The 27,556-nt window shown below is 41.9% G+C and overlaps 1 protein-coding gene across 1 annotated transcript in view; it reads right to left on the minus strand.

Annotated features, from left to right (window-relative positions):
* Positions 1-27,556, minus strand: part of VEPH1 (ventricular zone expressed PH domain containing 1) — a 214,913-nt gene that overhangs the window by 123,221 nt on the left and 64,136 nt on the right. Inside the window, exon 6 of the mRNA XM_019946334.3 lies at positions 16,823-17,032. Within this exon, the coding sequence (XP_019801893.1) occupies positions 16,823-17,032 (210 nt within the window). The remainder of the gene's footprint in view (positions 1-16,822; positions 17,033-27,556) is intronic.

The raw sequence follows: 27,556 nt of genomic DNA on the forward strand, positions 1-27,556 counted from the left end.
TTAATGGGTTTTTTTTTATATTATAGAATATGTGCTGCATATGAAAGAATATGTATAAACATATTTAAGTAATGAAACAGAACACTGGCAATACCATTGAAAGCACCGGTGTGCCCCTCCCTTGTGCTTCTCTCTTTCTCTGAATACCTCCCCTGCAGAGAAATCAATGTCAGGTTTTAAAAGTCATTTTTAAACAGTGGGAGTCCCTTTGAAACATGTAAAGTTTTACTTACTGGTGATGTATGACTCCTGGTCCTATTCTACTGGAAGACTTTTGGTCCCTCCTATTCTATTGTCTGTTCAGAGTTTGAGATATTAACCTTTAAAATAAAATTTTAAAGATTCTATTGACTGATGAGTTTATAGTCACTCTTCTTAGAAATTCCAAATGACTGAGTCCAGTTCATTAGAGACCTTCTTTTCTGTTGGATTTAGCTGGTCTGTCTGTGCAACGTGCAAAGTTTCTCCATCTCAGCCCCTGCTCAGGCCTCTCTGAACTGCACTCACCCTGAAGATTTATAGCTCTTTCTGAGACACCTTCTAGCAGCAGCCTAAGTTGTTCCACTGCCTAAAATTTCCCCTTGAAACAATGAGTGTTTGCCTTTCCAGAGGTTTCCTTTACTGCTTGGAAAGTAGAATTGGTGAGTAAGACACTAGCAGGGCAAACAAAAAGAGTATTGGCTGTTTGAGTTGTTGATAAGTGTGAGAGATTTTCTTTGGATACATATTCCCAGAGGAAGTTCCACCCTCAGAGAACAGAAAGGTGGCAGTCCCATGGAAAGCCCTCCCAGCTGAGAAGAAGCGGGTGGTGGTGTGGTGGTCACAGTGTGCTCAGAAGCTCCTTCCTGTGTTTGAATCCTGGCACTGCCACCAGGCAGTCATGGACCTTGGGCAAGTCACTTAACTCTCCATGGCTCAGTTCATAAAACAGGTTAATGGGTCCGCCTCATACAGTGGTTGTGAAGATTCAGTGAGTTAAAAACAAAGCATTCAGAACAATGCCTGGCACAGGGAAATGCTAAGTAAATGTTAGCTAATATTGTTTCAGTGTCGAAAATCCTAAATGTAAATGCAGACATATCTAAATTATCACCAAAACTAAAATAAGCTGTCTCAGAAGCCATATATTCCCTTAATTTTTCTGAGTTAACTTATTTTGTGAATTGATAAAGGTTTGGAAGTTCTAGAGATGTCCAAAACCCCAATACCCGCTCAGGAAGCAAATATGGGCCACTGTTTCAGTAACCTGCGGAACGGTTTAGCTAGAAGTGAAATTTGCTCAACATTTTACCGAGAAAGCCTATTTCTCTTTTTAAAAATGTCACAGGATTAAGTCAAAAGACTATATAACTTAAGGTTTTCTTAGTGACTTGAATCCTCATGATCTATCAATAGCTAGATCCTTTTCTCTTTGCAATTATTTCCCAGTCTTTCTCAATATTTTCCTGTATCTGAAGCAAAAATATTCTACAGTTATAACATTTTCAATTCCACAAAAAGTCGCCAATTGAAGTAGACAAGGCAGTAATGGTCCAGTAAAATAAAGTCATCCAGTAATCTATAAGTTCCAAGATAATTCTACAGTTAATAAATTTTACTCTTTAAAAATTATGCTACCCCCAGACAAGGATATGCTCTTCTAGCCTGAAAATACTAGCACAAAAATATACACAAAATGCTTGCACAGTAAGTAGGCATCAAATGCTGTTAGTTTATCATGTTCAAAAGCTAAGATTTGATATTTTATTTTAAATAGAACATTGAGAGAGCAAGCTGCCTGAGAACTCTTTTTGTGGAACGAAGTAGAGAATATACAAACAAAAACACTGTTAATGTCTCCTTAGGCAGATAATCCTCCAATTTTGAGCTGATTTTTAAAATAGCGTTCCAAAAAGTCGTATTCCTCAATTCTTTCTTCTATCCTCTGATCAAGCCTCAATTTTCTTTATATCAGCTTGGACTTAATTGAACATATTTTTCTTCCCATTGAAAAACAAAGCTCTATTATAATTTAAACATATTTACATATTCTAAATGATCATTTAATCCAATGTAAAGGGAATAACTTCCCATCCTTTCCTTATGATTTTTGATTTAGTTTGCATGATTTCAGGAACACACAGTTTCTGTGGGCACATGAGAGAGTAATAAATCATGCCTAGTAAAACAATACTGCTTAGGCAAAACAATTAAAAAGAATAAGTCCCAGTAATAAAATTTAAGAAGCAGCTGATGAAAACAGATGTATCCTTTGTTTTGAATGAACCTCAAATTTTGTAACATGGCAAAAATTAAGGATCTACTGGACTCAGTTCAACTCCGTGCATTAGGCACAGAATGCTAAAGTAAACCCTGCCCTTGTAAAAAAAACAAAACAAAAAAATACAAGGTATAATTTTTGCACTTATAAAGCAGTTATGGCTTTTATTTAAATGTTGAACTTACTATGTCTTCCTCAAAGAGAGGTTTCAATGAAGTTGACTTAGGATTTAAAGTAGAAATCAGAGAATGTGAAATGTCTTGCTATTTGAGACAATAATGTAACCAAATAAATTATGTTTTTAGTATGATTGATTTTTTTAAAGGCCAGAAAACTGAACACGGTCTGCTGTCAAATAAGTGTTTCAAATTTAAGATTATTTTTCCCTAAATAGCATTTGGTGTGGCCACATTTATGTCTGAAAACCCAAATCTCTCTTCATTTGTGCTGAGAGTTTATTTCCCAGCATCTTTTCTTTGCATTGACCCCCAAATACTTACAGACCTTAAAGCTTGTAGAAATCTATCTAATTTGAGTTTTGAACATAGTGTTATTTTGTGGGTTGATAAAGGATTTAGAGGTTCTACAGTTCGGATTTACTCTTTAAAAACTGGGGGCTTGGGAACTTAGCCTTTTAAAGGTAAATCTTTTGTGTGGGTTCAAGCGACTCAGAATGAATTATACGGAGCCAGAATTTCTTCTCCCACCACACCACGGTCCCCTCATGTAAATGACCTCTCATTGATTATCCCCAACAATGGTTCCACTATTTCTTTTGCTTCAATTAAGGAAACTTTTTGAAAGACCATTGGGGATTTTAGCATTGAAACATTTCTAGAGAACTCAAAGAAGCAGCCCATCTTTAACTACACAATATCTGTTTTGCAAATGTGGTATAATCACAGAATGATAGAAAAAAGTAACCACAGGTCTTCTGGCCCAATCATGGAAACCATTTTGAAGAAAGTTGCTTATTACAGGTCCAAAAAGAAAGAAAAGAAATAGGAAGAAAGAAAAATGAAAGGAAGAAAGAAAGAGAAATTGTGTTTGAACCTTTTGCCAGGAAAAAAAGAAAAAGTGCTTTGTGGTCATTAGAAAAGGAACAATATGGTAAGATTTAACTCAGTTGAACTATACATCAGCTACAATTGAACTTTCCATACTTTACTCATTATATTACATAATTTACTCATTATACAATTAAATACAAGATGCCTATCTTTCTTTACACCTACTTACTGTCAAAAAAATATCACCAGGATGTTTTATTCATGGTAGCTGAGACGTAACTCCTAAAATACAAGTTAGACAGAAATACTTGGATAAATATTATTTCATTACTTATAGGGGAGAATGAAATGGAAAAATGCAGTCTGCAAATGTGACCCTGCCTGAGATTGTTGATTTCCTTAGCTAGGATAGTTTAAGTTTTTTTGCTACTTGCCCCCTATCCCCCCAATGCTCCCCTTTCTCGTTCCTGGATTTTGCCTTGGGTTAATTATTTCTGGTCTCATAGCAACTATGTTTTCATTGTGAACTGCCTGAACTGCTTGCTGGAAGTCAGCAGGGCATAAATAAATAAGTAAATCAAAATATGCAAACAAACTGCAGTTAATAGGATGGGGGTTTGAAGGTATGTCTGTCTGGCCAGGATGTGCTCAGAAGAGAAGGTCTGAAATGTAGTAGCTTGGAGGAAAAAATTACTTTCCAAATTGCCTTCCACTGACTTGTGAGCTCACCTTTATGTAAACAGTGGAAATAAAGCAGAACAGCATTTTAGGATTTTTAGATAAGGTTGTGTTGAGATCTTGAATGGACTCATGTTTTGTCTTAGTCTATTTGGGCTTCTGTAACAAAATATCACACACTGGGTGGCTTGTAAACAACAAATATTTATTTCTCACAGTTTTGGAGACTGCAAAGTCCAAGATCATGGTGTTGGCAGATTTGGTTTTTGGTTCCATGGAAGAAGGGGGCAAAGGAGCTCTCTGGAAACTCTTTAATAAGGGCACTAATCCTGTACATGAGGGCTCCACCCTCAAGACATAATCACCGCCCAAAGGCTCCACCTCCTAATACCATCACCTTAAGGTTAGGCTTCAACATAGGAATTGTGAGGATGGCCATGCACATTTAGACCATAGCATGATTTAATCTTGCCATTCCTCAGCGGAATAATAGAAGAGTCACCTCATTGTATCCATTGTTTCCATTTTATCTACTGTATGGGATGCTAAAATCTATGCATTTAGCCTTTAAGGTAATTCTCACTTTCTAAAGTGGAGAAAGGTAGAATATTTCCTTCAGGAAATCTTTGTAACTTCCCGTTTCCTCCCACTACCCTCCTTCCCTGACAATCAGTTTGTACTTACCAATCATGAAGGAGAAAGAGTTGGTCACCAAATAATGCTTTAGGAATGTGGAGCTATCATAGAGAAGGTGGGCTCTGGGAAGTGTTTTGAAGGAGGAAAGGGACATTTGATTGAGATAGGGACCACCGTCACAGAGAATGCTACGTACAGCTGAAGGACGTTTGTCTTCAAAGAAGAAGGCAGTCGAAGGAAGAGCCAGAGAAAATGTAGACATCAATAGGAGCTTAGTATAATCCAGGGATTTCTAAAATCAACCATACTAAGTAAATAAAGATTTCAGTAATGGGAGATAGTTAGGAAAGTGTTTGTCTTCCACTTCTCTGGGTGAATTGCCAGATATTTGAAACTCTATGGGATCTACATAGTGCTGAAGTTGGGAAATCTACAGTTCTGAAAACATTTTCCAGACATCTTAAATTTACTAATCTTAAATAGCAACTATTTCTTTATCTACTCTAGATTTATTCATTACTTAACAAGGAATAAACTGATGTTAAGATACCCTTCTCAGTGTAATTTGTTTTGTGTTATATACATGTGGATAACAAGACTCATGCTGGTTAATGCTAAGAACTATAACGTGAACATTTCAGCGTGACTGATCAGCCAACTGTCAGATACATCTTTTCTTAGGGGCTGTGAACCAGCACCAAGTTCCCCATCCCTATTCACTACAAAATAAAATCAGGCTTACAGTTTTTGATAAATAAGGCAGAGAGCTGAAATGTAAATATCAGCTCACATAGTATAGTTATGGCTATGCAACAAAATTCATCTACTTTCAAGTACTCTCCTCATATTTTTTGAGAGTACAGTTATTAAAAAAAAACTTTACATCATGGTGATACCATCTATGTGTCAAATCCTGCTGGGGGTTTTGGGGATGCTTCCAGATCCTGGTCAAAAGATGATGAATTGAGTAACAAGGAAAAAAAAAAAGTTAAGCAATAGGAAAATCTTGTATATATCCCCTATGTTATTTAAAACTGTTAATTAGGAACACTCTCCCCCCATCCTCCCCTCATTGCCACCTCATTTTCCATAGGAGTGGGGATGGGGTGAGGAATTCTAGGAATGTTATACAGGAAGTGTCAAAGCCCACTGAAGGATCATTTCTAAGTGAAGAAAAACCAAAGCCCCTTCCAACAACACAAGAGCTGAATTTTATTTAACTTTACACTCTCTACAGTGCCTTGCACACATCAGATGTGTGATAAATGCTCAAAACTGTATAATAAATAATGTTTGATGCTCCCTGGGTTTCTGTTTACCCTAACATTGCCAAAGATGATCATTTTTAAAGGTTATTGATTTATTTACATTGAAACAAATGGGTCTTACAAAGAAACCTGCGGGGGTATGGCTGTGTCTATAAACATACATGAATCATGCATGCATATACGTATGTGGGCATGCCCAGACCCCCGGGGGGATCCTATAGCAGATAAGCCCTGTGGGGCCTGGATCCTTGAGACGAGTGCCTCTTACACTTTCATGTGCACACACATCACCTGGGGATCTTGTTAACTTGTAGATTCCGATTCAAGTTCCCAGTGGTGCCCAAAGCTGGGGACCACACTTTGACCACCACACAGAAAGGAGACCAACAGAACCTGAAAAGCAGTAGCCACCACCCACAACTGGAACCCAATGTCTTTAATGTTCCTGGTCTTCCTCACAACCTGCCATGTCATCAGCTGCCGTCTACTAGTACAAGACTTGTACTAGTGTCCAGTCAAGTTCCAGTCTCTATGTAACAGCTGGTATTTTTTTTGTGGCCCACATGCTAGGAGCCACAAATACAGTTGCAGTGCAGGGTAACAAGGAAATGTAAGGTATTAGAGTGGGTTGGGAGTGTGTGGATTCATACACCAAGCGAACAGAAGACAAATGCAACCAGAAGAAAGTCAGGTGCAGACTCCACATTACAGCTGTACACTCTCATATGCTCAGAGCAGGGAAGATGGTGATGGCCTGGGAGGGTATGGAAATGACTTTTTCTTGGATTGGGCTCCCCAGAAACAGACCCTGAGATGATTTATGTGCAAATCATCTATTTGGAAACTGCAGCAGATGAGTACAGGAGTAGAAGAGTGAGGCAGAGAAGGGAAATAGCTCGGAAGGGATGCCAGGAGATTCTGGGAAAAGAGTTACCTCATTTGAGGAGTGACAGAGTCGGGGTATAAATACCCCCATCATTGGTTGAAGGCTGCTAGTGGGGCTGGGGGTGATATTCGTCACACATCTATCCTGCCATGCATGTCAGCGGGTGGCTTGTAGAGTTGGGGAAAACCACAGACTCAGAAATGCAGATGCTGGCAGTTGAAGGGAAGCAGGAGAGAGACAGGCCCCTGGAGCAAATGGTTTGAGTTCGTTCCCTGTGGACAGATACTCCGAGAAGGGACTAACAGGACAATTGAGAGAGGAGGCTGGGCCCTGCCCAGATAGACCACATATTCCTCATTCTCAAAGTCAGGAGACCTCCCCAGCTACACATGCAGAGAAAGGCTCCTTGGAGGTCAAAAGCTAGTGGGAAGCAGCCGCATAGCACAGGGAGATCAGCTCGGTGGTTTGTGACCGCCTGGAGGGGTGGGATGGGGAGGGTGGGAGGGAGGGAGACATAAGAGGGAAGAGATATTGGAACATATGTATATGTATAACTGATTCATTTTGTTACAAAGCAGAAACTAACACACCATTGTAAAGCAATTATACTCCAATAAAGATGTTAAAAAATAGTAATAATAAAATAAAATATAAAAAAGTAATGATCTTGCAAATTTGCGAAACAAAAAGAATTTTTAAAAATAAAAAATATTATAATTGAAATTAAAAAAAAAAAAGGGGGAGTGATACCAAGTGGCCAAACCTACACATAGGCCTCTTCAGTGGACTCCACCTTGGCTAAGAGATGTGTGTGCACACATGGAAAAATCCTGAGCTATACCAAATACGGACTCTGAACCAGGTATGGACTCTGAACCAGGCAGATCAAAATGATTGGCCAAAGGAAACCCGGAAGAAATGCCCCATAAAAGTGATTCAAACTGCCACGAGGGCGTGACTCTCTGAGCCTGCCCGTGTGTCTATCCACACGTACTGTACTCGTTTTTCTCCTAATAAATACTTTACTTGTTTCACTACTTTCCGTCTTTGTGGGAATTCTTTTTCTGCAAAGCCATAGGGCCAGGGCCTTGTCGCTGACCACTGGTCCAGTGGCTAGGATTCGGTGCTCTCACGGCTGCAACCAGACCTCAATCACTGGCCAGGAACCAAAACCCTGCTTCAAGCCGCTGCAGGCCGAGGCCACCAGAGATCAGAAGAGCTGGCTTATGCTGAAGTGATTTAAGCCTAAGGGCTATGGGCAGAGCAAGGTCTGTGCTACAGCCTTAAAAGAGCAGCAGGATTTGAGCTGGAAGTAGCAACCCACTTGCTGCCAATGCCACGTTGTCCTTTCTGATGAATCCAGGATTCGTTTACATCTTAAGCTCAAGCCTAGAAGGGCAGTCGCTAAGTGGAAACTTTATGCTTTTGGTGGGGCAGGCACAGGCCTGCTTCCTCACAGACACCGGTATAAGAAAGGCAGAAGTCCCCTCTGAAAAGAGAAGGTGAGATCTGTGGGGACCAGGCTAACTATCCTTGGGGTTCAATCCTGAGGGGAGATTGGTCAAGCAGAGGCCCCTTTCTAGGCCTTGCCAAGCTCTCCCCTCACAGAGCCACTGAGAGACCCTTGTGGATTTGGTCGGTTGGCCTAAATTACAGTTGATAATTACAAGACACTGTTGAAAATTGCTGCAACATGTAACTTTTGTAACCATTACTATCCTACATTTGCAACTATTTGTGGGGACTGTTTGTCCTTTTAACAGGCTCTTTAGTTTCTGGGGAACTCTGAGGTACACAGTATTCATTTGCTTGTCTACACAATAAAGGGAAACAAAATACTGTTCCCACGTGACCTGGACACCAGTGATAAGTTAAGTTTGGAGAGAGAAGGTAGAAAACAAGAACTGCCTGCTAATCAATGAGGAGTTTCCATCATCTGGAACCAGTCTACCATCCAGCCTCATCCCTCTCCCCTCCCTCCATTATCCAGGCACTTGAAACTCTTCATGGCTTCCAGAAGGCTTTCCCCCAGCTGCATGCCATTGCACCAGCTGTGTCCTCCCATGAATACTTTCCTCCTCCTCCCCTGACATAATCCTATCATGCAACAAGCCTCACTTAGAACACACTTCCAAACTCAGCCACACAAGGTGAGTTCTTTCCTTCTTGATCCAGTTCAGAAATCAGTAGTTAACAGGCACCAAGTTAAACTCTAATCATCTGTTTGTACATCTCTCTTGCCCCCCATTCACTGTGAGCCCCTCTAGGGCAGGGACCATGTCTTTCTCCTCTCTGTGTTCCCTTCACCACCAGCACTGGGGTTTGCACTCAGAAAGAATCAGCGACTCAACCCTATATCATTGAGAGAGGCTATGGAAAATCAGCTCTGTTATGTGAAAGCATATCTTGTATATACTTAAAAGATTTTTTTGTTTTCTTTACACTCTGCGAGAGACTTATTAATATCATTTCAATTAGCATGTACCCTTTTTACAATATAAAAAACAATAAAGCTACTTGCATTTTGGAAAAAAGAATCTTCCCCGATGATGGCAATTCTGTAGTATTAAGTAGCTGCCGGCTGGCACCAACCAAGGCTTCCCCAAAGACATTGAACCTTCCAAAGTTTTAACTAAATCCCCCACCCTTGGGGAAACTGTGGTTTTTAAGTCACAGGTCCTTCATCTTGTGGAATGGCCCCTAGGGCCCTTAGTCTTGATTTCCTAGTTAGAGATGCATAGCATCCATCCAGCTCCTATGTCGCAGGATGTTTTTCCACACAGTCAGGATGAGGACAGTAATGTGGTTCTCAGTTGCCTTTGTCATTCTTTTCCTTTTCCTCCTGCAAGTGTTTTTGTGGAAGGCCTGCCGGATGTCACAGAAACGCGACCTGGGCAAGATGTGTGTCACTTCTCTACTTGAAACGTGTCCAAGACTCTGAGCCCAGAGAGGATGTAATAAACACACCCTGGTGCTTGGCCAGCATATTCCAGCCAGTTAGGAAAACAAGGCAGAGGGCACAGGATTTCACACCCGCCCTGGCAGTGGCCGCCCTCAGAGGGCATGCCATTTGATTCTTCACAGGTGCAAACTGCTGGTCTCCAGCTAAGGAAAACAGCTGGCCGTAACATCCTTCCACGTACTATGAGATAATGTGTAAAGAGCAGTTTAGGGCATCTCTGTTTCCGCCACATAGGTTGGCTGCCTTGCGGGTCTGGCATAGGGCGGGGGAAACACAGCTATGGAGGGTGTGCTCTGTAGTAGTGTGTGCCTTCTAATGAGATGAGGTCCTGGTGAGGATGGGACTCTTAAACTAAAATTGCTTCAGTTCGTTTATTTGAGACTTAGGTAGATGGACAGAACACATGAATGCAGTTTGTCCTCTCAAAAAAGTCAAAGCCATTCCTAAAGAAGTCTCTTTTGCATGTGGACCCACATTGGGAAAGAGGGTTGTAATAACTGCAATACCCAACCAAGGGGGCTGAGACCACCTGCGTGGCTCAGAGAGTCTAATGAGTGAAGAAAATAATGAAAAAAATAAAGCCTCTGGAATTGAAGCATTCTACTTCAGTTCTTCATGGGCAAGAAAAGGCAATCTGGCCTGGATCTAATTTAAACCACTTCAGATTTAGTTAATGAGAGTTTTTTAAAAAATTGCTGCAAACTTATTTGAGCTGTTTTTATAGGTGGGGAGCTGGGGACCACCTGCCCTTTATGGAAAGCAATGCACTTCCAGTGCCCCCAAGAAAACTAGGCTTATTTTAAATTATAAAAATTTTTACAAAATGTGGCTTTATTATTGTTTTTGTTACTTTTATTCCCCTCAGGAATGGTGGTCTACAATATAAATATAATGCAGAAATACATTCCACTCTGAGGAAAAAAATTTATATATACCAGTTATTTCCTAACAAGGAAAGAAGATACAGCCAGTCCCGCTTTATACCTTTGATGGTACATGCAGTACCTCATTCCTTTTATTTCTGTCCTTATTTTGACTTGTCCCCCACATACACATCCACTCAGTCTCTTTCCCTGAGGCACACCATTAACCTGTTCCTGTCTTCCCTGATTTCAGTCTGTTTGGCTTAAGTTTCAGTCTATATCCAAATAAATGCAATGAGAAAGCCCTGAGCACCACTGAGGAAGTAATAAATTGCTGATGTTTATCGAATGTTTACCATTTGCCAGAAACTGTTCTCCATGGTTTAACTCATTAAATTCTCACAACAAAACTACGAGGTAAATAATGCTGCTATTCCTATTTTACAGATGAGGAAACTGAATCTAGAGAGGTGATGTAACTTGCTCAAGGCCACACAGTGAGTGAGGATTCAAACCAAGGCGGTCTGACTCTTAAGACCACCCTCTTAGCCACCATGTTACAGTGTATGGATGTCCCCATGGGCAGCAAGATCATTCATGCAATGCGTTCTTACACAGACATATCCTAGGTGGTGATCACTGCTCAGTCTACAGTGGTGAATGTTCCTCCTGGGAGCTGTACTTCAACCGGTTTGCTGCCTGCTGAGCTCTCATATATAAAAACCTCTTTTCTTTCTTTCTTTCTTTTTTTTTAAGATTTTTTTTTTTGATGTGGACCATTTTAAAAGTCTTTATTGAATTTGTTACAAAATTGCTTCTGTTTTATGTTTTGTTTTTTTGGCCATGAGGCATGTGGGATCTTAGCTCCCCGACCAAGGATCAAACCCACACCCCCTGCGTTTGAAGGCAAGGTCTTAACCACTGGACCACCAGGGAAGTCACTGAAAACCTCTTTTCATGATCCACTCAACATCATTTTTCTCTGATGTCACCTACCAAGAGCCAGGATCTTTGGGAATCACAGATAGACATGGCTCATCATATGCTTTCTGGTTAATAACGTCAGGTCCGCTATCCAATTTATTCTCATCCTTCACCTGTTAGGTATTAGAGATAAATTGTGTAGGCTCTGAAGAGTCAACAACACTTTCCATCTTAATATTTTCTTCTCCTTTCTCTTAAGTTATAGTTATGTCACCTAGAAGAATTAGACAGAGACTTGACTGAAGGAACGTGGCTAGTGAGAATCCAACCTTCAAATTCTTAGTTAACAGTACTCTAGAGTACTCATGAATTCTTTTGGCCACAGGCGAATTCAGATGGATAAGGTATGATTCCTTCCTATGAGAGCTCAGAAACTCATGGAAAAGACATAGACATGGACAGGCAAATTATGACATGGCACAGTCGGTATGGCCTTTGAGGTACAGCCAGAGTGAGGTGGGAGCATAGAGGGGGTGACTAACTGCCTAAGGGAACTGGAAGAGCTTACACAGGAGGCGACATTTGCTCTGGGTCAGGAAAGATAAGTAAGAGCAGGGGATGGAAACTATCCAGGCAGAAGAATAGGCTGTGAGGATCACGACGTACGTCAGAGCAAGGTGTGCTCAGGGAAGGATGTAAAATGCTAACAGACAGAACATAGCGGGGCTGGAACAGCCTGGACAGATAAGAGTTAAAGCTAGAGAGGGAGAGTAGGGCCAAGCCAAGATGATGGCATCCTATAGGCAGTGGAGGAGCCAACAGAAGACTTTGTGCAAGGAAGTAGGATCACACTTGCATTTTTAGGAAAAAAACTGGTAATTCTACAAGAGATGCATTAGAGTGGGAAGAAACACATTCCTCTCTCAGTAACACTCTCCAACTGGGTAGGATTTTATTATATTGCTGTTGTTTTTATTATTACTATTATGAGTTGAAATGTATCAAGCACTTACCCGATGCCAGGCACTGTGCTAAGGGCTTTATATGAATTCTCTGGATGTAGGTCTGAGGATGGACCCTCAGAAAGTACTAAGTCATTTCTGCTGTTGTCTGGAGGTCTCCACTATATAGTCTCCTCATTTGAGAAAGACAGAAGGACCTGTGTATTTTTGCCATGCTGAGGACATGTCTAATAAAATAATATTCCTTATTTGTGCATCTGCTTCAACTGAACACACCACAGAAGTGGGGTGTATCCTGGCATTATGAAGAGCCAGCTGTGTCCTTTACTGGACAGGGCCAAAGAAGGTACACCTCAGAGGCAACCACTCATCAGTTACCCTAGAAGTGGGTAGATTTCTCTGCCCTTTGTTCCTTCTAGTTTCACTCTCCATCCAACATATGTACTTTGGATGCCGGAACACACCTGAAAATTGCCTGTGAGTCACCACCCTACAGCCTCCTATAGTGACACAAGCACCATGGCTATTAAGCATGGTTTCTTTCCAAATCTGGGCAAAAAAAGATCCCTGAGGTAATTTGGGAGATAGCGAAAATAAGTATCTATAGGGTGTTATTTTTTGTTTTATAGATACAACTTTCCTCTGCTGGGTTTACATCAGCAGATGGGAAGACTGTGACTGCTAGCAGCTGCTGAAAACAGTTTGCCCACCCAGATGGGTGCTGATTTGAAAGAAAGGCACACGTGGTATGGTTCCCCATAGCCAGCCCTGCAGTTCCTACACTTGGCTTTATGCAGGCACAGAAGGTGGGGCAGAAGTCAATTAATAACATGTGTGATTGATTCCACGCTGACTCTACCCCTGAGGCTACCCTGGGCCTGACAGCCTTACATCCCCTGGAGACTCCCCTCTTCCTCTTAAGGATCAAACAGTGCAGTTTGCTGGAAGGCAGGCAGCAAGGGAGGGATCAACAGTAGGCTCCAATCAGTCACAGACTGCGCATCTCAGAAGTTGAAGCAAGATACTCAAATTGCATCGGCTTTTCTGTATTTCCAAAATCTTTTAAAATCCTAGCAACAGAAATCATCTGATACTTGGAACCCCTGAATACATCTGAAAATTTTACTCTGGTGTCAAAGAGAAAAAATATTTTAATGACGTCAATTTTTAGATGAGGCTGGGAAATTTTTAGATGAGACTGAGAAAGAGGATCCTAGGGCCTGAGATCACTAGGGTCCTGTGGCTGTCTCATCATTAACACCCTAAACATCTCCATGTCTCATATATCCCCATGTCCCTTTATGTCACACAGACCAAGCTCTCCACACAGAAAACAGCTGGGCCTTTTTAGGGCAAAGTTCCTGCTGTTCTCTTTTTATTGCAATGTCCTCCTCCATAGGTAGCCAGGAGCCCATACTTGACTTCTGCCCTCATACCCACCTGGCAATGTACTTCAGTAACTCTCTGTTTCCTTCTGCAAAGAGGTTGGAGAGAAATAACCATACACATGTATCTTGCTTATTGGTTTTGGTCTTTAGGAATATGGCTCCACAAAATTTTTAGAACATTGAACAGGTTTACTCAAATTAAGCAGTTAATAGCTGCTTAGACTACTAATTCTTGGGACATCTGAATTTTAGCATTCTTAAAACTAAAAGAAGGACTTTCAAAGGCTGATATCTTAGGCATTATTTCTGAGTAAAGGATCCTGACTAACATTTATAGGTAATTGTGTCAGTCTGATCTTAAATGAAATGGAATAATGGAATTCAAGAATATCAGAGCCAGAAGGGCGGTAATCCAGTGCAAAGACATTACTTATTTTTGAGGAGAGAAAAGAGACCCAGAGAAACGAATGACTTGATGAACTGCAACAGAGACATTCTTTGTCCCCTGTCATTTCTTTCTGTCCTTCTCTTTTGATTAGCTGGGCATATGGCCACCTAAATCCAGACTAGATGTTCCAGCCTCCCTTGCAGCTAGGTATGGTCATCTGCAGCTTTGTTTTATTTAGCCAATGGGCTATAAACAATAGGTTGTGTTTGACTGTCTGGAAGAGTTCTTCTCCCCTTTCCCCTTCCTACTGGCTGAAATGTTGAATTGATGGGTGGAGAGGAGTAGCCATCTTGGACCATGAGATAGAAGCCCTGTGCTCTTTGGTGTGCTCAAGGATAGGAGAGCAACAAAGGAGAAGGGGCCTGGGTTTCTGAAACATGGAGTTCTAGACTGACTGCCTTCTAGACTTCTTTATGTGCAAGGGAAATAGATGTGTATCTTTGTTTAAACCATTGTTGAATTTTTGTGTTATTTATTCCTGACCACATGTAAACTGCTATATCAGTAGTCTGGAAAAGTTTTAATTGATTAACATGACTTGATGGAGGAGGGCAGGATGGGTGATGGACAAGGCCTGACTGATCCTTTGTCTAAAAGATAAAATGCTTTAAATATGTTATGTCAAGGGATCTCAAATACTGATCCACAAAATGCTGCATCAGAATTACCCTGGCAGACGTGGGAGAGGGGTGTCCCATAAATCCAGATTCATGGGTCCCTTTCCTGGAGTTTTTCATTTAGTAGGTATTCTATGGGGCCCAAGAACTTATTTTGTTAAAAAAGTTCCTAATATAGTCCTGATATCCAGAAACATTTGGAAAGTATTTGATCTAAAATTGTTCTCTGCTGAGGAGGTGAATCAGAAGCAACAGAAAAAATTTTTTTCTCTCCCAAACATAGATGCCTCCATGGGCACATGAGAATGAGAGATAGAGATAGAGATAGAGAGAGACAGAGACAGAGAGAGAGAGGTGAGAGAGACAGAGATGAGGAAATATTCTGATATTCTGAATTTTGAAATAAGTGATCCCTGAGGCTCTTTGGACCCTCCTCGCCTTCTCTCTGCACTCACCTGGAGTCACAAAAAATGTCACCTAATAGTCCATTCTCTCTCAAGTTAGCCTTAGTTCAGATAAACCTACAGTGGCTAGTGTTTTTTGTTTGTTTTGTTTTGTTTTGTTTACAGATTACATTTTCTATGGGAGGTGTAGTCACTTTCAATGTGCATCACTACACATTAATGAATCGTAAATGTATTTGTGACAAAAAGAACTACCACTTGAAGATTCCAAGGCCTTGCACACCAGAGGTTGAATTTTTTGGTCCATGCAAAAATCTGCAATGTCAGCAGATTCAGGCAAACAGCTGTTGGTTACAGTTGGCCTAAAAGCACTTGGGCATACCAGCAGCCTCTCCTGGCAGCAAAGGCGATGGGCACAGAAACTGTTACCACAAGGCAGATCATGGCAGGCAGGAGACATTCCAAACAGCACTGAATGGAAAGGGATTATACTAAGCAGCACGTCAGTACCGAGTAATCCTTTTACAAGAATCACTGTCACATTCATAAATACACACTGCTTGGGAGACCAGTTCTCCCACCTTCTTCTGGGAAACTAGAGGAGTAAGGCCCTCAACCAGGAGGAAGCCTGGCATTCACCAGGCTCTCCACAAATCTCAGCAGAAATCAAACAAAACAGATTGCTAAACTTGGTGAACTATGAAATCTCTTTTAAGAGTTGTACAATTTTATATTTATCTAATAGGAAACTACAGTATGGGTAAGTGGGTGAAAGTAAAAGCTTTCCTCTATCGATTATATATTTGCTTTTATTTTTAAAAGATAAAAATCCTAAATCCCAATATGAAATCACCAGAGAGACATGCATGTGTGTGTATACATGCAGGCACACACCCTTCAGAACTTTAATTTCTGGAAATTCTTTCTTAGTTGCCTAGTCCCCACAAGCTCTGGCGGCATCCTGTTGTCCCTTCCGAAAGATTTTATTATGCAAATATTTAGACTAGGACTTTTAAACATCCATGAACGTTTACTGCACTCTCTCAAGTAACATCATGTAGAGGGCTCAAAACATAGAGTCCAGGCAATTACTGACAGGATAGCTATGGGTTCTCATTAATATGCAGTCTCTGGGACCTAACTCTGTGTTTACTGATGGTCTCCTGGTTGACCAGAATTGCAACCAGAAATGAGATGAAACTCTTACTGGTTGCTGTTATTACAAAGTGGTCTTGAATCTGTCATAGTGCTCTTTCCATTGTAACCCTTCGCCTTCCTCACTGACACTCCAGCAATGAAATCTTCACTTCCTGAACCTTCCACATAACCCTGCTACAATGTGCCCTTGATCCAGAGGCTGCTGTCCATGCATTAAAAAAAAAAAAAAAAAAAAAAGAGAGAGAGAGAAAGAAACGAAACTCTCAGAAGTCTCAGGACAAATTTGTAGGTCATAGAGCTCCTATGGATTAAGTGCTGATGGAATTTAGGGAAATGGAGAGAAAAAACCCATACTTACTTCATCCACATGCCCAACAGCTCCATAGATTCTCGCCATTTGTCCAATGAGGTAAGGGAATCTCTCAGCAATCTCTTTCAGCATTGGAAGAAAACTGTTCAAAGCCACTGGCTCATAGCTTGCTATCTCTATGAGGATGCTTAGGATGACGTCGTTATGGGTCGAATCCTTCAAATGCCCGATTAGGAAAGGAATACACTTCTGAACCACCTACAGAAAGAAAGGAGAAGAAGAGGGAAGAAAGAGAAACAAAGAGGAAATTAATTAAGTCAGAATCAACCTAATATTTTTTGTATTCAATCTGAACTCAACACATTCTGAGATTATTACTCTTGCTGGAACTCAAACAAATCTCCCAAGTCTGAAATTTTAAATTTACAATAAAATTTCAGAGGCTTCAGTTCCTTTTGCTTCCTCTTTAAATCTGCACTCTGCTATTGAAGAGTAAAGGCTGCAAAATGCTTAAATGTTTCTATTCGTAAGTCAAGTTTTGATGTGCTATGTCCTTATCGGTAGTGTTACATTTCCTCCAAACCACCCTGAAAGCTTCAATTTTTTATTTTTATTTTATTTTTGGTGCTCATATACAATAGAGTTTTCCTAAAGACTCACGGAAAACATTATCAAGTAGTGTTCTCAGAAATTGGTTGTGCTGTCCATTATCAACTGTGCTGCATATATTGAGAAGAATGAATTTGACCACTAATTAAATTGAATTGAAAAGCATAGATGGCATTAACAATATTTATTGAATACCTATTATGTACCCAGAACAACTAGAGATTCCTAGAAGTTAGGATACTAGCCAAAATTTTTAACATGGCCTACATACTCAGTCCCTACTTGCCTACTCCTTAGACATCATCTCGGACATGACCACCTTGCTCTCTCAACTTTAGTAACAATGGCATTTTTTTCTCTCTCAAATTCCTCTCACCATGGGACCTGTGCACATATTATTCCCTCTCTGTAATAAGGTCTTCTCCACTACCTCATTTCATCAGTTAACTCCTAATTATCCATAGACTATCAGAGAGTTTCAATTTAAAGGACAATATAAGTATGTAAGAGATCCTTGACGATGACTTTAATCAGAGCCTTCAAACTGGAGAAATATGGTGTGGAAATATTTAATAATAAAAGTAAGGAAGCAGGAAAGAGCTCTTCCATTTTCTTCCATTTTCCATTTGGATCACAAAAATGTAATACGATAAAAAATTATTAATTTTTATTAAATAATTATATTATATATTAATTAAATAATTATTAAATAATAATAAATAATTATTAAATAATTTCTACCATATTCTCAATATCCTAATCTTTCTTAATTTTTAATGCTTTTATCAATATAAAGATGCAATAATTTGTATTAAGGAGAATGTGACTTTTTTGTGGAATAAAGTCTCTATATTAACACATAGACACATTGCATACTGATGATTTAATGAACTGTTTTGTCTGCTAAAATAAAAGAATTAGAAAGGACAACCTGTGGAAAACTGAACAAAGAAGTACAAACTATTTGCCCATCCATACTTCTACTATGCTTATTTCTTTTGTTTGTTGTTGGTTTGCTGTTTTGGTAAGGGAAACTTGAAATGTAGATTCCAGTATAAAAACTGAATCTGATGCACAGCTCAATCTGCTGAATTTATCCCCTGCCCAAAACCTGCTTTTCCCACCTCTCTAGCCCCAAGTGTCTTCTTTCCCCATAAATGACACAATCATCTGACTGCTCAAGTCAGCAGTCTGGGAATCATTTTTTTTTTTTTTTTTTTGCGGTACACAGGCCTCTCACTGTTGTGGCCTCTCCCGTTGCGGAGCACAGGCTCCGGACGCGCAGGCTCAGTGGCCATGGCTCACGGGCCCAGCTGCTCCGCGGCATGTGGGATCTTCCCGGACCGGGGCACGAACCTGTGTCCCCTGCATTGGCAGGCGGACTCTCAACCACTGTGCCACCAGGGAAGCCCTAGGAATCATTCTTGACAACTGTTTTTCCCTTATCAGCAGCTTCATCCAAGCAATCACCAAGTCCTATTGATTCCACCCCCCAAGTATCCCACAGATGGGTCCACTTCCCTCCATGTCCATTCATCTATCCATTCACTCATTCACAAATATTTATGGAGTCCTTCCCATTTGCAAGGTACTATTCTAGGTGCTGGAGTTAATGTTTCTAACAGGTCTGACAGGTTCCTGCCTTCATGGAATAACTCACTGTCTAGTAAAGGAGATACTTAGTAAAACAAATAGTTACAAAAGAAATACGTAATTATAAGTTTTAATAAATGTCACATAGGGGAAATACAGGGTGCTGTGAGACACAGTCCCAGGGCCCTGATTTAGGCTGGGGGTCAGGGAAGTCCTCTCAGCAGGGACATTTAAGCTGAGACACTGATCTAGTCACCCTGCACTTGGGTTATTCCAACAGCCTCCTAACTGTTCTCCCTGCCTTCAGTCTTGTCCGTCCAATCCCTTCTCGACCTTGTGGCCACAATGGTGACCCTCTCCTGCTTAAATACTTCACTAATTTCTCATTGCTCTCAAGCCAGAGGTTCACTATACCTTTTCTGAACTGACTCCTATCCACCTTCTAGACTTAGCTCCTTACCCACCTATTCTACTGTCTCCCCATCCAGATCCCATCACATAACACACTTCCACCATGTTGGATTTTTAAAAAATGTTCTTGACCTGCTAAGTTTTCTCTTGTGTCTGGAATTTTACTCATGTGATCCATTCGGCCTGTAGTTCTTATTGCCCCCAATTTGCTGGATAACTCCTTATCATTCTTGAGGCTTCACATTAGCTATTATTTCCTTTAAAAAATCTTCCTCAACTCCTCTTCTTTTCCCCTCTCAGTCTCATGTCCCTGCTAAAGCTCCTACCCTCATACTTCCTTCTCATTGCTGTTCCAGTGTCTGCCTTGCAGACTGACTGAAATCTCTACAAGGTCAAGAATCATTTCCATTTTGTACCTATGAATGTATCCTCAGTGCCTAGCACAGAGTCTGGCCTGAAAGTAAGTCAATAAATATTTAAGGAACAAATAAAAGGAAGGCAGATCTAAATGATTTTATAGGGTAGTTTTGGGATAACCCCAACTCCCACCCCACACCATAGTACTTGAATAGTTGTACATAATGTTTAAACATATATACTACCATGTGTCATATACAACATAAATAATAAGGACATAAAAGAAGATAATTTTGAGATCACTAGGATCATCCTGTGTATAAATTTAAACTTGATATTCATATCCAGTACTTGCGGAGAAAAGGACAGAGGTAGTTTCTGGTAAATGGCACATATGAATGAACAGTTCAGTAAAGGCTGCCTGTGCATTGGGGTTGACCGTATGTCCTTTGGGTGAAACTATGAGAGGTCCCTGGCACCTATGGCAGAAGTGTCAGCCAGCTGCTCCGGGTCAGGGCAGCATACTTAACCTGAGGCTTTTAGAAATGGAAAACGCTTACACATTTCCTGCCCCATTCTACAAAATTCCATTTCCTAGTCCTTATTCTTCATGTCCTATTCCTGGAACACCTGTGACACGTGCTTCCAGTCATGACAATTTTATTTAAACTCCAGCCATACATCCCAAGCCTATAAAGAAAATTTTAAAAGGAAAAGAAAGAAAAGGGGAAAGGAAGAAAGAAAAAGTAAGAAAGGCAGGCAGGCAGGCTCAGGCAAATATATATACTTCTGGGCAGAGTTGAATCCATAGGAGCAAAGAAAAGAGAAACCCTGAATAATGGGAATAATAATAAAATGTGAATAATGTGAATGAACAAAGGCAGATATTTCTTGAAGTTTATCACTCACATTTAAGGGAAGTGGTGCTTTGGGCTTTAGATATTCTTGGATAAGGAGAAATTATATTTTCCAAACACAGGGCATTTCCTTAGGTTGGTCTCTTCATGGTGCCTCATTGGAGTCATCTCATAACTCAGAGAAAGCCTTCTTTGGCTGAGAGTAGAGTAGCCACTAAGGTAACATAGATGGCTGGCAAAGAGCAAGCTAACACGGCCTTTGTTTAGGCCACAAGCCCCACGCCTTGGACTCTGACAGAGCTTCCAAACTGACCTCCTAGCCTCAAGTCTTTTCCCCTTTCTTCAGCCTCCTCACTGCCTAAAACTTCATCTGCTTATGTCAAAGATTCCCCATGGGGCTTCCCTGGTGGCGCAGTGGTTGAGAGTCCGCCTGCCGATGCAGGGGACACGGGTTCGTGCCCCAGTGCGGGAAGATCCCACGTGCCACGGAGCGGCTGGGCCCGTGAGCCATGGCCGCTGAGCCTGCGTGTCCAGAGCCTGTGCTCCGCAACGGGAGAGGCCACAACAGTGAGAGGCCCACGTACAGCAAAAAAAAAAAAAAAAAAAAAAAGATTTCCCATGGCGCATGGCTGGAATCCCAATGCCACGGCATTCTAGGGTCTTCGCTTACGGGTATATTTGCTGGCTCTTCCTCTGTGAACCCTCTGAGCCAGCAACATGCCACTGACCACCCACAGTGGCTTGAATACGGAGAAAACTCATACTTTCAAAGCTGATCTCAAATAGCTCTACTTCTGGGAAGCCTTCCCTCCAGGCTGCTCTAACATACACAGAACCTGAAGCTAGAGAACAAGGGAGACCCCCAGACCACACACTGAAATATTCTGCAGTCTTATACAGTGTTCTATCTTCTTACCTGACACATACACCTTTATAACAATCTGGGAGGCTTGATCTGAATTTAGAATTTTTGGCCCCTGTAGAGGGAACAGGAAGAAATGACCCTTAATCCCCATCTCTTGCCCCTCCCTTCTCTTCCTACCCCGGGCTTTGCCCTCAAGGAGTCTCCTATGCATATATGTGGATACCCAAGCCCACATATGCAAGCTCATCTAGGCTGCCTCTCAGACCTATGGGGTCACACTGTTGGCATGGCCTGTTCTTGGGAAAACAGGCCCAGGGACCAGACCTTGCATCCTGGAAGCAGGATGGAGACTTACAGGAAGGGGATTCCAAGGTCCCAGTTATCTGGACTATGTCTAGTAGACAGGGAAGTGCATGGGAACTGGGGGCACAGGCAGAGGAGGGCCAACCAGAACAGTATAAAGCAAGTAGCCCAGGGAAGGGTCCTATCCCTGACTTTTCTGGTCCTTCCTGAGCAGAATTAATCACTGCTTTTTCTGTCTCCCAAAGCAGTCTGCTGACAAGTTTAGCATCTTGTCCTTGAACTGAAATTTTGTGGACACAGCTCATTACTCCAGCCCATGGGGACCTTGAGGGTGCGACCATCTGAAAACATAGCTCCATAACTTAACTAGCAGCAAATGACATTTAAATTCTTACTTACAGAATAAAAAGTCGAGCTATTGTGTACATGTACATGTGTATGTGCACGTGTGTATCCACACTCCCTCTTAAATTAGTCCTCAGGTTCAATTTTCTCTTTCAATTTAATTTGGATAGTACTCAAGTTCTATTAATCTCCAGAAACCTATAAAATAACTGCTACTCTTTTCATGTATTACTTATACCCACCATACTAACGAAATATATATTCTGAAATCCAGGGTTCTGCTCCAAAGGTTGTTTGAGAACAGTCTATATATATTCCATCACTCTAACTTAATGCTCTGCAACTGGCTTCTCATTTTAAATAAATACCAAGTGACCTCTGAGTCTTGTCAGCCTGGTGATGCTATGTTAGGTGCTGTAGGATTAGGTATGTGAATAGGAATGCTCTACACTGCTGAGAGAAAATCCTAGAAAATGACTCTAGGGACCAGACCACAAAAGCAGTTCCTCTGGGTCTGGACATTAATCAACAGAGGGCTGAACTTGCCATTTCCTGCCACTCTTCTCTGTATGGTTAGGGCTAGACACCTACATCCTGGGGATAATAACACATATGTTCATATGTGTTACTAAATTCTGTTTCCTTCATTGACTAGACTACAGCATGGTTTTTGGCAGCCGAGAATACAGACTTAGCCCCAGAAGGCCACTTGGAAAATTGACCACCCAGCCTTTTCCTATAAATGAACTCGGAGAATCCTCTGGAGATTCCAGCCACGAGTCACTAGCCAAGAACTGCCTCCCTCCACCTAGGAAGGATAGCCTCCTAAAAGAGGGATACTCTGAGGGCAGTGATGGAGGAAGGGATACCACATGATCGGGCAGCAACATCAGAAACTCACAGACGGATGGATGTTGACGCTATGTCACGTTCACAACCTCATGGACTAGTCAGCTATACATAGAGAAGATTTTTTTTCAAGGGCCAACTGTTGACCCTCCAGCCCTGGAGAGCCCAGTTATCACTGGTCACAGAAGGTGGGTAATGAGGAGTGCATTCAAGAAAGCATGAAAACATTCCTGCACTTGCCTTCATTGGAGAACCAGCTCAGTTTACCTCCAAGTTACAGAGCACTGGCACAGCTTTTATGCAGAAGGAAAAAACCCCCTTTTAATCCAAATGTCACAAGGTCAAAATCCTTCTCATTTAGCCTCTTATTTCATCTGAAATTGAATTAACTAGACTTACACTGAAAGCCTCAGTCTGTAGATTTGATTGTTGCCACGTATTTCATTTTCCTCTCTCAGTAGACTTTTCTCTGTATCCCTCCTTTTCCCCTTGACTGCTGTCTAATTAATGAACATGAGAGAGAGGAGAGGTGAATCAGGGATTTCTCTAGCTCACTGCCTGAGCATCTCAGTAACCAGGTGTTAGCTGACAAAGAGCTGAAGGAGGCAAGGGGGGTGGGAAGGGGCAGGGCTGCTTTAACAGGAAGAGAAGTGCTGAGGGGAAACAAAGGGTTGGGTGGTGCCCTAGTCACCACTTCCTGCCACCAGTTAGGATCCTGGCCCTGGTGGGTCCCTTCACGTCATTATGGGTGCTTCCTAATCCTTTGCTTCTTCATTCTAGGATCCACACTCAGCACCTACAGGAATACCTACAGCAATCCGCTTTCCCATTCTCTTTCCCCTTCTGTTCAGTTCTCCTCCTTTTCTTGTCTAGCTTACCTTTCTACTGTGTCCCCCGGCTCGCCCATTTGTTTCACAAGCCACAGCCTTACAGTCTCATTTTTTTAGCATGTTGAGATCAAAAGATCTCACTGGCTGGAATTAGACTGGGTTGATGAGGTAGCTCAGCCTAATCTGTATGGCTCTGCGAAAGTTCCCTAACCAGTGTCAGCCCCAGATTTTCTGTAAATGGCAGTCTTAGGGGCGGGGCATTGTGACTGTAATGGCCTGTGGAAGACATGGACATTGCCCGTCTGAAAGCTGGAGGGGCCGATAAAGATAAGGGGGGCATGAAAAGCCACCTCACCAAGTCACTCCTTGGTACCAGCACTGTTCTTGACCTCTCCAAACTTCAACTTCTCTGTTTACAAAATGAAAAGGTTGTGGAGAACAAGTGAGATAATCTCTGTAAAACACCTACACAGTGCCTGGTACTTGGCATGAGCTCAACCACTATTGGTGCCCCTTGTCCACCCTCCCCTGCCTTCTGTAACCTGGTAACACTTCCCTTGTGGCCTTCTGAAAGTGGAGGCTACTCAGTGACTCCCCCAGGCCAAGAGAGGAGGGGGTTGGGAGTCAGAGTGCTGGACCTGTCACTTACCGCTTACTACTTGTGAGATGGGGGCAAGATAACCTCTCAAAACATTCTTTTTTCTTTTTTTTTTCTGATTTTAACTGATTTATTTTTAATTTTTATACAATTTTTAAAGGTTACACTCCATTTGCAACAAAGCATCCATTTTGACTGGTGTAAAATGGAGGAAAAAATAACACATCATAGAGTTATTGGTAGGATTAAATGAGATATTAGATGTTAAAACAAAAGTCCTTTGTGAATGGTAAAATCCTCTGCAAATTTAGGCACTAATACTAACTCATCTGTCTTAAGAAATATTCGTGGAGAGACTTGTGTGTGCCAGGTACTATGCCAGGCACTGGGGACACAGTGATGGATAAGGTGGTCCTTGTGTCTCAAGCATCTGCATCACAGCCAAGGTGATCCAGAGGGAGAGAGACCAGCAGAGACAAATTCATGACAGTGTGAAATTTGCTATGTCTGGGATTAGGCAGAAGAAAGGAGTCAGAGAGGACTACTGGCAAGAAAGCAACACCTAAGCAACTGTCAGCCCAAAAAGGGTGGTCCTGGTTAGGAAAGAACATTCCAGATGGAGAACATAGCATATATGTAAAAACTCAGTGCCCTGATAGAGAATGCCCACCTGTGGTCCCTAAGACTGTATAGTTGTTCAAGGTGTAAGGATTAAAGTGACCCTACGAGGCCAGGCAACAGTCAAGGGCCTGGTTTTAAATGGCCTCATAAGCCCTTTCCCGAGTCTCTGGACAGCCACAGAAGGCCTGTAACCAGAGGTCTGACAGGACCTCTCTGAACACCACACATGGTGCCACCCTCATTCTTGGACCCTACCTTTTTGGGTCAGGTGACACCAAGGCCTTTCCTCTCCCCCTTCCTATAAGTGAGCCTCCTCTTGGTTTCATTTACCTTTATGCCCATCCTTTACCCTATGGGAAATAAGTTAGCTTATTCTATTTGGATAGAACTAGCTTATTCTATCCAAATCCCCCTTGAACGTTTATTGAACCTGCCTTTCCAAAAACTGTGTTTGTTTTGCTTTTGTTCTCAGGCTGCAGATCAAATGGCATGCCAGCCACCTCCTTTATGAAACTAGGTTTGGCCTGTTAGTCACCTCTCACTATTCCCCATATCACCTGGTCCCCAGTCTCTATCTGTGGTAGGCAGAATAATGACTTCCCAAAGATGTCCACACCCTAATACCCAGAACTTGTGAAAATGCTCCCTTCCACACAGAAGGGACTTTGTAAATGTGATTAAGTTAAGGGTCTTGCGATGGAGAGATAATCCTGGATCATCTGGGCGGCCCCAATGTACTCACAAAGGCCTTGGAAGAGGGAAAAAGGAGAGTCAAGCAGAGACGAGAGTGATGCAGGCCATGGGCCAGCCTCTCGGAGCTGGAAAGCACAAGGAAACGTATTCTCCTCTAGATTCTCCAGAAGGAATGCAAGCCTGTTGACCCATTTTAGACTTCTGACCTCCAGAACTATAAGGTAATAAATTTGTGTTGTTTTAAATCACTACATTTGTGGTAATGTTACAGCAGCACAGGAAACGAATACACCATCCTGTCTGTGCCCCCCTCACCCTGAGCCTTCTTTTAGGTGACCCAGTGATCCCTCAACTCCACTCTCTGCCCAGCCCAAACTCTGCTGTAGCTTTGCCCATCCTTTCTGTCCTTAATCCTTTCTGAAACTCATTTCTCCATCTGTGCTCTGGAATTCACTCCCAGACTTCCTCTAGTACCTTATTTTATCTAATATTTTCTCCCACAACCTCAATCACTTTATTCTTACTGGATGTTGTTAAACCCTCCTTATTTCTCCTAAACTCCCACACTCGTGTGGTCATTTCCTACCCTTCCCTTCCACACACAATAAGTAATGGATGCCTGCCACTCCCCACTTCACCCCACAGACCACTGCCTCTCGTGGGTCACTGGTGAGTCCCCAGCTACCAAATCCAAGGTCAATTCCCATCTCCAATCTCCTTTAACTCCCTAGATCTTGACCCTGTTGAGCCACTTTCCCCCTCTGGAGACCACACACATCTTTTTCCTTGTTCTTCATGGTCTTCACTCTCTTTGGCCTCTTTTGTTCATTTATTCATTTCCAGATTCAACAATGTTTTATTGAAACCCTATTAGGTGCCCAGCACTACGCTAGGGAGTTCATACAAATATGCAGACACACTCTTTGCTCCTCAAGGAGTTTAAGGTGCACTGGAAGAGATGGATGGGGAAAAAATAGTGACAATATATTATTCTAAGGGCAAAAGCAAAGATGCATACCAGGTAACAGAGAGGTGCCCAGTCCTCTGCCCGACTTCTAGCCTTACTGCTCAAAGTGTGGTCCCTGAAGCAGCAGGGGCAGCATCACCTGGGAACTTGTAAAAGGGCAGAATCGGGGACCCCATCCTAGACCTATTGAATTGAAACCTCTGGGGGTGGGGCTTAAGCCTGCTCTCCAGTGTCCAGGTCTCCCAGCCCAGTCCCCACTTCCTGAAGACCATTTGCCCCTCTGCTCCACCTGACATAAAGCTTCAACATCTTGCCTGATGCCACTCCCTTTGTGCGTCTTCATGGAACCTATTTTCCCCTAAGGTAGAACTCACTATCCCCTGCCCGCCGTTTATACCTTTCATAGGGCACTTATCACCCTGTTTAGTTCACTTTAGTTTTATGAATGTTTATTGAGTGCTCTCAGATACTGTACCAAGATGTGGGATACAAAGGAAAAGAAGAAATCATGCCTTACCACAAGGAGCTTACAGTCTATTGTGGTTAATTATGCATATGACCATTCTTGCCTGCCTTTCTTTCAATTTTGATGTTGAATCCAAATGTTCCAGGCTTCACCTTAGTGTTGACTGGTTTTTCAAGTGGTGGATATTGATATTATCAGGAAAATGGAGCGAAGATGCAGCCATATATAACCTTGGCTGACCATTAATCTGTACTGTGCACATGTCTTGGTGCCCTCCAGAATCCAATTCTACTTCCTCCTTCCTGGCAGCCTCTAGTTTCTATGTGAGTATCCTCAGGGTTCAGGAGAAGCTGCAGGGGTAGAGCATGTGTCTGAAACAGAGACTGTCAGGACTTTGGTTTGGATGTTGTAGGAAAGC

This window comes from Tursiops truncatus, chromosome 4, assembly GCF_011762595.2.
Source record: "Tursiops truncatus isolate mTurTru1 chromosome 4, mTurTru1.mat.Y, whole genome shotgun sequence".
Classification (NCBI taxonomy): Eukaryota; Metazoa; Chordata; class Mammalia; order Artiodactyla; family Delphinidae; genus Tursiops; species Tursiops truncatus.